The sequence below is a fragment of the Cottoperca gobio genome, chromosome 11 (assembly GCF_900634415.1).
Source record: "Cottoperca gobio chromosome 11, fCotGob3.1, whole genome shotgun sequence".
NCBI classification, from domain to species: domain Eukaryota; kingdom Metazoa; phylum Chordata; class Actinopteri; order Perciformes; family Bovichtidae; genus Cottoperca; species Cottoperca gobio.
The window spans coordinates 1,891,233-1,902,680 of record NC_041365.1 but is presented as its reverse complement, the minus strand read 5'-3'; the positions used below and the strand labels follow the sequence as shown (position 1 = coordinate 1,902,680).

The window sequence follows — 11,448 nt, the reverse complement described above, 5'->3', positions numbered from 1 at the left end:
CGAATATGGCATATTAACATGAATCCCTTTTTTAAAGCTCAAGAGATATTATAAGATAAAACAAGATCAAATAAGATGATCCTGTATCACTATGGGGGAAATTGCATTGTTACAGCAGCACAGGGACTGTACAACAATAAGAGGAAGTAAAGAAACGCCACATACAATAAAAACAAAGTATAATAATAATAATAATAATAATAATAATAATAATAATAATAATAATAATAATAATAATAATAAATAAATAATAATAATAATAATAAATAATAATAATAATAATAATAATATAATAAATAAGTAAACAGTTTAATTGGCAAAGTCATTAGACAAATAACAAACAGAGAAAAAGTCTTAACAACAAGATAAGCAAGATATAAGGCATGCACGATAAAGAATAGGTATATAAAAAAGTATTTAAATGGGATGATGTCACAATAGAATCTGTAGTGCATCAATTCCTTTTTGTTTGTATAAACACATTTACATTTATTAGATGTGATATTTGGCGGTGGTCCAGTGTCTATGAGCATTCAACACAGAATATATATTTTTATTTGAATGTCTGTTTTAATATTTTGGAGAAGGATTTACAGTCTATGGTCCCACTGGCTCATGTAGGTACTTGAAGGCAGCATCACGCAGCCTCCTGCTGCCCTCTGCTGGTCAGCACGAGCACAGCTTCCGCGCTCTGATTTGTGGGAGGACGGCCCTCCCGCTTGGACAGAGCGCGCGAATGCACCCAAGTCTCTCACAATCGGCTGCTCAGCTAGCTGTTAGCTTAGCATCGTTCACTCTGTGCTTTAACAACACCGGGGCTCTGCTGGCAATCCAGAGGAGGACCTGAGACAAGGATTTTTGGCTCCGCATCTCAATTATCCTTAAGTCTCTGAGGACTATCTGCTACTTAATAAACCTGCAATGGCGGACAAGGAAGGTAAGGCGATGGTTTTTATTGTGGTCAGTTGTAATCTGACATGTTTTAGCCAGCGTTAGCTACCTTGCTAGCTTGGGTAGCACCTAGCTACCGTAGCGCCGAAGCCGACCGTAATCAGTCATAACAAAAGCCGGTTGCATTTTCATTGTGTAAGCTGTAACAAATTCCGTTTGACTTCTGATTTCTTGTTTACACACTACTTGGCACTGTATTACAAATCCTAGTTGTAAGTGAGGCCGCAGCGCGACACAGTTAACGTTATAATAAGTGAACGTGTATGTTAACACTAGCAAGAGCATAATCATGATAGCCTGGTGAGCTAACAGTGATGATTCTGAAAACATGCTCCCATACTCGCTACACATTGAACACTAGTCACGCTAAGACATGTCGTCTGCAAAGACAACTTAATAAGAGCATGCATTAACTATGATTAATGTCTTGACTATCGCTGAGATACATTGGCAGTTTCCCTAATGGTAATCTTGCACCCTCAGTCAAGTGTTTGATCAATGATTGTTCCACAACAATTTTTTGTTTTCGTTTGCATCATTCTGTCGCTGTCCTCTCTCAGCAGGAGCATTTGATGATGCTGTTGAGGAGAGGGTGATAAATGAAGAGTACAAGATCTGGAAGAAAAACACTCCCTTCCTGTATGACTTGGTTATGACCCACGCTTTAGAGTGGCCCAGCCTTACTGCTCAGTGGCTGCCTGACGTCTCCAGGTACACGCTTTTTCCACATGCATACCAACATGGACTCTTTCAATAAGTGTGAAAAGCATTAATGATTAAGCTTTTTTTGTTATGCTGACCAGGCCAGAGGGGAAGGACTACAGTGTGCACCGGCTGGTGTTGGGCACTCACACATCTGATGAGCAGAATCACCTGGTCATTGCCAGCGTTCAGCTACCCAATGATGATGCCCAGTTTGAAGCCTCGCATTACGACAGTGAAAAAGGAGGTAGGAGATCTGCTAAATATGTGTGAATTCTATACAGGCAGACTTTTCTAGTGCTGTATATTTATAGTAGGTCCATGTGTTTTAAAAAAAGAGACAAATTCATGTGTATAACATAGTTTCCTTGGATATGGCTTTTTTTGTGTTGTAAGGTGAATTGACTTACTGTTCCTAAAAAAATTGCCCTCAGACTGAAATAGTATCGCCTCCGTATTGTGACTTTAGTATTTCCTTGTATTTCCCTCCAGAGTTTGGAGGCTTCGGCTCAGTGAGCGGCAAGATCGAGATAGAAATCAAAATCAACCATGAAGGAGAGGTGAACCGCGCCCGCTACATGCCCCAGAACCCCTGCATCATCGCCACCAAGACCCCCACCTCAGAAGTGCTGGTGTTTGACTACACCAAGCACCCTTCCAAGCCTGGTATGTTGATGACACACAGCACAAGACACTGCTAAATGTGACATGTTGTTTTGAAAGTAAAGTGGGCTAAAACCTTTTGACCTACTAAAAAGTATTTTATTCAACACGACCTCATTACCGCATATCTGCTTTTGGTCATTCTGTGAACAAAATAAATGACAGTTAATTCCTTTCATTAGTTGACGCTTCTGGCGAGTGTCACCCTGACCTTCGTCTCAGAGGCCATCAGAAAGAAGGCTATGGTCTCTCCTGGAATCCAAATCTGTCTGGCTCTCTCCTCAGTGCATCAGATGACCATGTAAGAGAGAAACGTCAAGTTTCATCACTGTGTTCAAGTATCTTCCCATATTTTGGGAGTTTTATTGCGTCACCAAATGGGTTCTAATCTCTCATCTTTTCTAATCTGTAGACAATATGTCTGTGGGACATAAGTGCCGTGCCAAAGGAGGGAAAGATAGTCGAGGCGAAGACGATCTTCACGGGTCACACTGCTGTGGTGGAAGACGTCTCCTGGCACTTGCTTCACGAGTCGCTCTTTGGATCTGTAGCAGACGATCAGAAGCTCATGATGTAAGAAGCTTATTATTAAGTCAAATCTGACAAGCGCATCAAACTGTCCACCACAAACGTGTTGTGATCTTGCATCATTGTCATTTTTTCACCTCAGTTGGGACACTCGTTCAAACAACACCTCCAAACCCAGCCACGCAGTCGACGCTCACACAGCAGAGGTCAACTGTTTGTCATTCAACCCGTACAGCGAGTTCATCCTGGCCTCCGGCTCTGCAGACAAGGTAACGCAATATTCCACCTCAAGTTAATTGTTGCTATTAAGTTAAATTCACAGCAGGGGATGTAACCCTGTGATATCCTGAGCATTCAATAACGTTTAGACTAAATGAATACTGATTTCTATCGGTGCTGTTTTGTAACTGCAGTGTTATCGCCTGACGTGTTTAATGTCTCTCTCTCGCTCTCACAGACTGTGGCTCTTTGGGACTTGAGAAACTTGAAACTGAAGCTGCATTCCTTCGAGTCACACAAGGACGAGATCTTCCAGGTAGGATATTTATCACTCATGACGTTTTATTGAAATAAGGAAAGCGGGAAGTCTTGTGTGCAAGTCTGTGTAGTCCGTTAAAAGACAATGGATGAATATGAACAATGATGCAATTTTAAGTTGTAGTTCTCAGACAAAACTGTTTCCTGGTGCTTGGAAGACTTTCTGATTCTGATACTTTGGATTCATGATAACCTTTTTATACACACACACACACACACACACACACTTCAAAAGGTCATGACAGAAATCTTCAGAGTTTCAGGATTGTACGTCTGCGCTGACCTAATACGATTTCTCTGATGTTGTAGGTTCAGTGGTCACCTCATAATGAGACCATACTGGCATCCAGTGGAACAGACCGGCGCCTCAATGTCTGGGACCTCAGGTAACCAACTCAACATCTTACCCCCCAGTGTCCTCCAAATTCAGCTTGTGTTGTGTTCAGGCTCGGTTGCGGTTTCCAGAGTTGATCCCCTGCCACGTTAGCCAGTGTGGACATGCGGGGTCATACATGTAACATTGTTTGGTACCAAGTTTAACTCTTCTGTCTGTTTTCTTTTTCTGTAGTAAAATCGGAGAGGAGCAGTCGCCTGAAGATGCAGAGGATGGCCCACCTGAGCTTCTGGTGAGTCTTATTGAAGACGACTGAATTTTGGAAGTTCATATTCTTTATTAATGTTCACATCAGCGTGTATCATGATAATAATGATGCTCTTCTTCTATCTACTAGTTTATCCATGGAGGCCACACAGCCAAGATCTCTGACTTCTCCTGGAACCCCAACGAGCCCTGGGTCATCTGCTCGGTGTCTGAAGACAACATTATGCAAGTCTGGCAAATGGTAAGATGTCTGAAACCACATTTTATTAAAGCATGTTAGATATGGACAGGCAGAGAACGTGACTGATTCTTTTTGTTTTATTGTGGGAGAATATAGAAGATGATGCATTTTGCAGCTACATGTTTAGATAACTTGAATCAGAGCAGACGACGATGAACGTGCAGTGAAAGGTCATGTGATCAGAAGTTCCTGACATTTCAGCTAACGACTGCAAAGAGATAATATCCGCCAAGATCGATTTATTTTAATATCATTTAGAGTGATTCAGTCAGGGAAAAGTGAGGAGACAGAAGAGAGGAACAGTAAGTGGACCAACCCAGTTGTGTGTTTACTTCCTCCACTTTATAGAACATTGTTACGTTACTACAACGTCCGTCTGTCCTGTAACACATGTACTGTGTTAGACGTCAGCAGTTGAGCATGTAGTTGTCCTAATCCCCGAAATTAGATCTTTTTGTGGTCGTCCTGGAATCAAAAAAATGCCGCTTAACAACCTGCCATGTGGCTGAATGACCGACACACTGATTCTCCTTTCTTTAGGCCGAGAACATCTACAACGATGAGGATCCAGAAGGTTCGACAGACCCTGAAGCCACAGTGTAACTCTTCTACCTGCTGTGTGTCTTAACCTACAAGCTCATCGCAAACTGCCAACTGCCACCTCTGTACTTCCATGCAGCTACTCCTTCCCACCTTCCTTTCTTCTTCTCTACCGTGGGACACCGTATGCTGTAAATCACTGTAAATACAAGAAAAACAATAATCATGTAATCCCTTTTTTTGAAATACTCACAGTGAAAACCCCCCCCCCCCCCTTTACTGAGTAACTTATTGCCTGAAGACTCTCACTCATGTTTTTTCTCATTGCGTATAAAAGATATATTTTTGTAATCAAATTGGCTCTCCCTCATATCCTGAAATGTAGTGAATGCTTTTTCAATGATAAATGAAATGCGTTTCTAGAACCTAAGATGGTGATCATACTGTAAGTGGTGACTCGCAGTAACCTGCCGTTAGAGAGTATACACAGCTCCCTCTGCAAATGTTGCAGAAAAGATTTCTAACGAGATGTGACACTTACACTTTGATGGAGGTTGTTTGCAGGCTATGATCCTAAAAGTGCATCGTATTCTCCCTGCTTCAGTTTGGTCATCACCTAATTGTTCTGGATTTTCACACCAGCTGCTTCTAAATGAAATTACAATTTTAGAAAAGAAAAACAAACAAAAAAAACGTGTGTTTTTGAAGTGTCCATTTGTGGTCCCGCCTCCCCTCACCGTAGTCTTACATTAACCATTTAAATGTTGTGATATAGATTAGTGGTTGAACTTTTTTTATGTTCAATATTTTGTAATTGTACAGTGAGTGCATTCTTAATAAAATGTGTTTCATTGGTCTTTGGATCGGCTTGGTCAACATCTCTCAACATGAATTTGTTACGTGCATGTTTTATTAATGAGCATCTCGCTAAGCTCGGTCTAAACAACCCTGAACAATCCTTTTAACGAGAGTCGGTTATACGTTACGACACTTTGCTCAGGCTTTTTTTAATGCGTCTGGAGTGACAGCTCGCTGCGTTCCTGTCTGCCCAACGTACTCTCACTTCATTACTCCGTGTCCCACTGTTTAGGTCTTCAGCCACGTTGCCCTTATAAGTACATGAACCCCTCTCCACTCTTCACACGGACATTAACTCGTCAGTCGCACTTGGATTACATCAAACACAAAGCCTTTATTCATAACAAAACACCTTTCTACAAAATGTGTTCGAGTTCATCTTCTCAGCATGTGTGTAAAGTGCATTAATTGAATCTTGGAGTTCACAATGTTGCAGATAAAAAAGAATGATCAGCTTGTTATTAAATCACAGGACTGATTTTTGTTGTTGTTTTCATGTTTCCTCCTCATCGTCAGACTTGTTAAGCTCCTCAATGGCAGCCCTGTAAGAAAACCGTTTTGATTAGAGCTATTCCCTAAAGGTTTTATATGAAGTATGATGCACAATAACAAATCTTACCTGTAGAGGAGTAGATGTTTGTTTAAGCTGTCTCTCAGATCCTCTACCTCTTTGGTTTTTCTCTTCTGAATCTTTAACTCTGTCTTCAGCTCTCTGCTGCTGTCCTCCAGGAAGTACACCGTCTCCTGTACGGACGGCACAGTGTATTGCATCGTCTCATCAGGTGACCCTGCCTTACACTGATGCACACTTAAAGGACAGTTTGTCTACTTCCTAAGCCGCCCCCCGAGTGTCTGTCTTTCTTCCCCTTTCCCAGTTTACACCCTCACCTGCCACCTTGCTTACCTTGTACTGCCCCACATCCTCTCTCCTCTGTAAGTGAATCAGTTTGAGTTTCTCCTCCAAGCAAGCTCTCTGGAGATTCAGCCTTTGGATCTCCTCCATCAGGGGTCTCAGCTGCGCCCTCAGCTCCTGGCCCTGCTCTTTGGCTTTCACCAGTGCTCCGGCTGTTGCCTCCCTTCTCTTCAGCAATGTGAGCAAAATGGGTTCATATCTGAACAAGACAACCAATGACAGATGAATGAGAAACATACATTTGATTTAGACTCTTAAGTGTAAGAGAAATAAACACATGATGTTCAGTCAGGCACAACCAGTACTAGACAGTGACAGCACCTGTTCTCCAGCGCTTTCAGCCCACCCTGCAGATACTGCTGGATGTCTCCACAGGAGTGCCTCCTGCACTGGTTCAGCTCGTCCTGGGTGTTGGAGGTCTGACTGGATATCTGGGCATGAAGCTGTGCTTGTAGGTCTAAGAGCTGTTGCTGTTGAGCTGCCCTGAGATGGGAGCCTTCTTCTGTCAGCTGGAGCACCATCGACTGCAGCTTTTCCTGGGAAGAAAGAGATTTTTTAAAGTCAAGGTTTCCCCTAAAATGTGATGCACGGATTAAGATTTTCCTCGCTGAGTTTCCTACCTCTTCTCTCTTTAGGAGCTCCACCTCATGCTGCTGTGTGTTCAGGGCAGCCTGGTTGTGAGCGCAGTCCCTCGCCATCGCAAACAGCCTCCTCTTCAGCTTTCTTAGCTCCTCATACAGCCCCTGTCTCTCCAGGTTCACCTTCCACAGCCTCCTCTCCTCCCCTGCTCTCTCCTCTCTGACGCCCTGAATCTCTTTCTTCCTCTCCTGTCTTCTCGCCTCTTCCTCCATCTTCAGTGTGATCATCAGCTCTGCCACTTTGCTATCAATTCGCTCCTCCGTCTCCTCTTCATTGCTCCCCTCTGCCTCCTCTCTGTCTTTATTCCCTCTCAACTCCAGCACTTCCATCAGCAGTTCCTTCCTCCTCTTCTGTAACCGCTGCACCTCCTCTATGCACTCCTCCATCTGACACCCTAGTGCGCCTAGTTCGTTCATGCCAGATCCCAGATCCATGGTGTCCGTCTTGAGCTCCTGTTTCTCTTCAGCTGACACTTCAGTGTCGTCTACTTCAATCCCAGTTGGCTCACTGGTAGACATATAGCCTGTCTTTGTCGCCTCACAGTACATGGGATCATTTTCTGTACTATCTAATGGCATTGATGGACCTGCAAACCTGAACTGAGGTTCAAGAACCTCCTGGTCTTGCCATTCCAGTGTTTCCATTGAGAAACCTCCCTGGCTTCCATGTGTTGGTGAACCCACTGTTTCCTCGTTTCTGCTCTCCCCGGAAACGTTATCTCCCCCGACGTGTTGACCAGCCCAGGATTCTAACTGCTTTGGCTGGGTCTCCAACTTCATTGGCCTCTCTTGCTGAACGGGCACCAGTGTTGTACCCCGATGAGGATTCTTACTGATGTGCACGTACTCTTGGCTCGCATCTGGAGCCCAGCCTTGGGGCTCAAAGTCCATCCCAGACTCTTCCATACAGCTCTCCAGCATGGCCAACATCCCCAACAGCTGACCCTCATACTCCACCATGGTTTCGCTCAGTTGGTTTCCCGCTGAAGTGAGAGGCATTTCTTTTTGGCCAGAAGCTTCTGTGGTCACTTCACACCTGTTAATGACGGTGGCGTGCGACTTGCCTTGCGCTGGCTGGTCTTCTGTTCCAGACCCATCCATGTGTGTGTCTATGTAGCTTGTGGAAAGATATGCTTGGGGAGAAATACTTGTTTCCCCAAAGCTCTCCATTGTGTCTTCCATTCTGCTGTGGCTATGAGTTGATTCAGCCAGGCTTGTTTGATTGTAACTTGCTGAGAAGTGTGAGCCAAAAGAGATACCGGTGAGGTCCTCACAGCTCTTCAATAAGCCACCCATCTCCTGTAAGTATGGCTTCATTAAAGCCGATTGATTCAGCTGTGTTCCTGCGAAGGTGAGTCCAGACTGGGCCGTGTTGCACTCTCTTTGCTCCATGAGGTCCGGATCTGCTTCTTCTTCTTCAATGAAGAGAGGCTTGAACCCAGTAGATGAAATGTTATCGTCCTCCATCGGTTTAACCTAGTCTTGTAGCCACTTCCAATGTAGAAGTCTCCTTCACAACCGTCCCATCCCTTGACGAAAGCACATGAATACGTTAGACAGCCTAGCTAATGCATGTTAAACATGATATCTGTAGGTGTTGGCAGTCGTTTTGCATTTCACAAATACTAGGCCTGGGTTTGTATTTTGGCATCATGCTGATGTCATTAGCACATGCAGACAAGTAGAGCTGTGCAAGGGGGCAGTTTAGCAGAGGGTATGCTAGCAGCAGCAGCTGTCCTGCAGGGCTGAATGCCCCAAGGACCAACTGAATACATGGCAATAATCAGACGCACACCTAAAACAAGCCTGTTCATGCATTCACATGAACACTACTTGTATAAACACATACAGCACATCTTTCATCTGAAGCTCCGATAAGTGGCATTACACAGATTACAGTTGAGAGCAGATAATCATAACATGTCGTCGTGCCGATGGATGGGCATGTGTACTCTTTCCCCCCCCCCCCCCCCCTGGTGAATACTGGAGTTGTAATTGAACCCTTTGAGGTGTTTGCCAGAACTGTCCAGAGACTCCCAGAGAGTAAATTGATCAAATTGACCCAATACTGTCATTGGCTAATCATTGGCAGAGATTAGTAATGTAAGAAAGGGCATGGAAGACAAGTGTGATTTATTTAATAGCAGCTGTTTATTCGCCAAAAAGCTCCGAGAGCAAAATTCAAGAAGCGGCTCCAGTGGTTGTGTTAAACAAGGTCAGATCATTAAAAAGTAATGGTGAGTACTGAAACCCACAGGACTGGACAGAGCTGTGCTATGCATGGCTGACTAGCACTCTGGGAAAGTCGTCAGCTGTCTTGCTGCAGTACATGGGCACAAGTCACATTCCTTTAGACCTCCACCTCCCAAAAACAGCTCTGGCCTTATATATATATTTATATAACACTTTACTTTCACTAATTATCTTATATTTAGCATAAAAACAACAACTTTCTTTTAAGCTTCACGTGATACATGTTTTAGTTTTTAACTGCTAAATTATTTCACAGTTAGATATTTGAATGTTTGAAAGCAGCGTGAACGGTTTGTGTTTGATTACACACAGGCGTCATGCGCAAACATGAAACATAATTGTACTCACCTCTGCGCGTGTGCTCGTTTCTTCTGCGTTATCCTCACGAGGAGTCTGTTAGAAATGAGTTCAAACGACAGCAAAGTGAGCGGCAAAGAGTGAGCGGGAGCAGTGTGTGCAGACGGATTTAGAGAGGGGGGGGGGGGGGGGGGGGGGAGTAAAGACGGTTGACCCAGCCTCCTCTCTCTCTCTCTCAGTCAGTGTGCTGCTATGTGTGACCATGACTACCTCAATTCTGTTTAGGTTTATTAATAAACACTGGGCTGGCAGAAAGAGGAGCCACAGCAGGCTGCTTCAACCCGAGACACATAAAGGATTCTGCCTAAACAGGCCTTTTAGGAATGATCCTGAACACCTGGCGGCCACATGTAGTTTAAAAACTGTTTATTTATGGTCAGAAACTATTCAAAATATCACAAACTATCAGATTAAACTGAAGGTGAGAGACGTTTGGAAGGATCATCTCCTGTAACATACTGACATCTCTTAGATTCTTACCTCTAACACCAGATTGCTAGAGTTACAGCTGGATGCATTTATTATAGAGGTGGGTGTGGGGGAGGGTGTTTACGGTGTGTGTGTGTGTGTGTTTATGATGAAAGGGAATATGGCTCCAGGATTCCACCCGTGCCTCCTCATTATCGAGTGTTAAAAGTCTTTAAATAGCACCCTCGCCTTTCTGGCCTCTTCCCGAGGGAGGATTGGTTTTAGCCTAAACTTGTGACCCTAACAATGGACACCAGGTAGTCTTCTGTCGTCTGAGGAGAGGGCAGAGAGGATGAGACGGGGCTGTCAAAGACATGACAAGATGTGACAGATGTACGGGGAGAAATGCTCCAGAGATAAAGGAGGAGATGGTGAAATGTGGAGATCACTGAACAACAGAGTTCTGTTGGACCTGTGTCTTGACATTTCCAAAACAGACTTTCTTTTATGTAGAGACAGTTTGTTATTAATTTGCCGTTTGATTGGTTATATTTATGTTTTTGCCTTACTTTTCATATTTCATACCTTTCATTTCCCACATATACACATGTTACAGCCAGACACCACTAGATGGCCTCATTGAACTCGTCCTAAAGTTAACATAAGAGGAAATGTTGAGTGTTTAACTTTGAACAAGAAACCGTTTCAACCTCCCAACTCAGTCTGTCTGCAGGCTTTTCTACCAGCAATGCATGTAATAGTGATTTAAGCTCTGATAGTATTATAAGTATTATCTAGTTATTAACTAGATTGACAGACATTATAGCGTTATTACCTTAACTTATACTTTTTATACTATTTTCTCTGCGTTCGTCTATCTGGTTATATTCTCAAATGAAGGCCAATTCCTGCTTTACACAAAGACATAGAGGTGGAAAGAGAAGCATGTTTTGCCTGCATGTGATATAAAGTCAACAACATGATCTAAGATTAATTTGCTGAAGATCCTTTTTCTTTACTAAATATGCTTTTATTTGCACTTCAAACTAATGATGAGATACTGATTCAGTGTTTCCATGACAAGATTACGTCCCTTGTGCTCCAGAATAGATGTAATGTTTACCTAATTCAGCCTTGTTGACCGCTGGGACTCTGTGTTTTGTCAAGTCTAGGCTTCGGGAGAGAGAGACGCTCATTTACGTTGAGTTATATTCAGGGATTAACTGTTTCAACCCTGTTGTGCTGATACACAGCCACT

General features: G+C 43.4%; 2 protein-coding genes across 3 annotated transcripts; one reads left to right on the top strand and one right to left on the bottom strand.

The window, feature by feature from the left end:
- Positions 1-687: 687 nt before the first annotated feature.
- Positions 688-5,626, top strand: rbbp4 (retinoblastoma binding protein 4). 2 transcript variants are annotated; one of them, XM_029443603.1, is made up of 12 exons: positions 688-937; positions 1,515-1,662; positions 1,755-1,900; positions 2,146-2,319; positions 2,499-2,617; positions 2,729-2,889; positions 2,987-3,113; positions 3,302-3,379; positions 3,691-3,767; positions 3,950-4,007; positions 4,113-4,223; positions 4,764-5,626. In XM_029443603.1, the coding sequence occupies exons 1-12, from the start codon at positions 922-924 to the stop codon at positions 4,824-4,826; spliced, it is 1,278 nt and encodes a 425-aa protein (XP_029299463.1). In that variant the 5' UTR covers positions 688-921; the 3' UTR covers positions 4,827-5,626. The 2 variants fall into 2 exon arrangements, with proteins under 2 accessions (XP_029299463.1, XP_029299462.1); XM_029443602.1 differs by having other exon boundaries at positions 689-937; positions 1,512-1,662.
- A 304-nt stretch (positions 5,627-5,930) lies between these two features.
- sync (syncoilin, intermediate filament protein) lies at positions 5,931-9,883 on the bottom strand. Its single transcript, XM_029443590.1, has 6 exons — positions 9,774-9,883; positions 7,155-8,701; positions 6,856-7,070; positions 6,526-6,733; positions 6,241-6,365; positions 5,931-6,163 (listed from the first exon to the last, which is right to left on the bottom strand). The coding sequence occupies exons 2-6, from the start codon at positions 8,637-8,639 to the stop codon at positions 6,115-6,117; spliced, it is 2,082 nt and encodes a 693-aa protein (XP_029299450.1). The 5' UTR covers positions 8,640-8,701; positions 9,774-9,883; the 3' UTR covers positions 5,931-6,114.
- Positions 9,884-11,448: the final 1,565 nt, after the last annotated feature.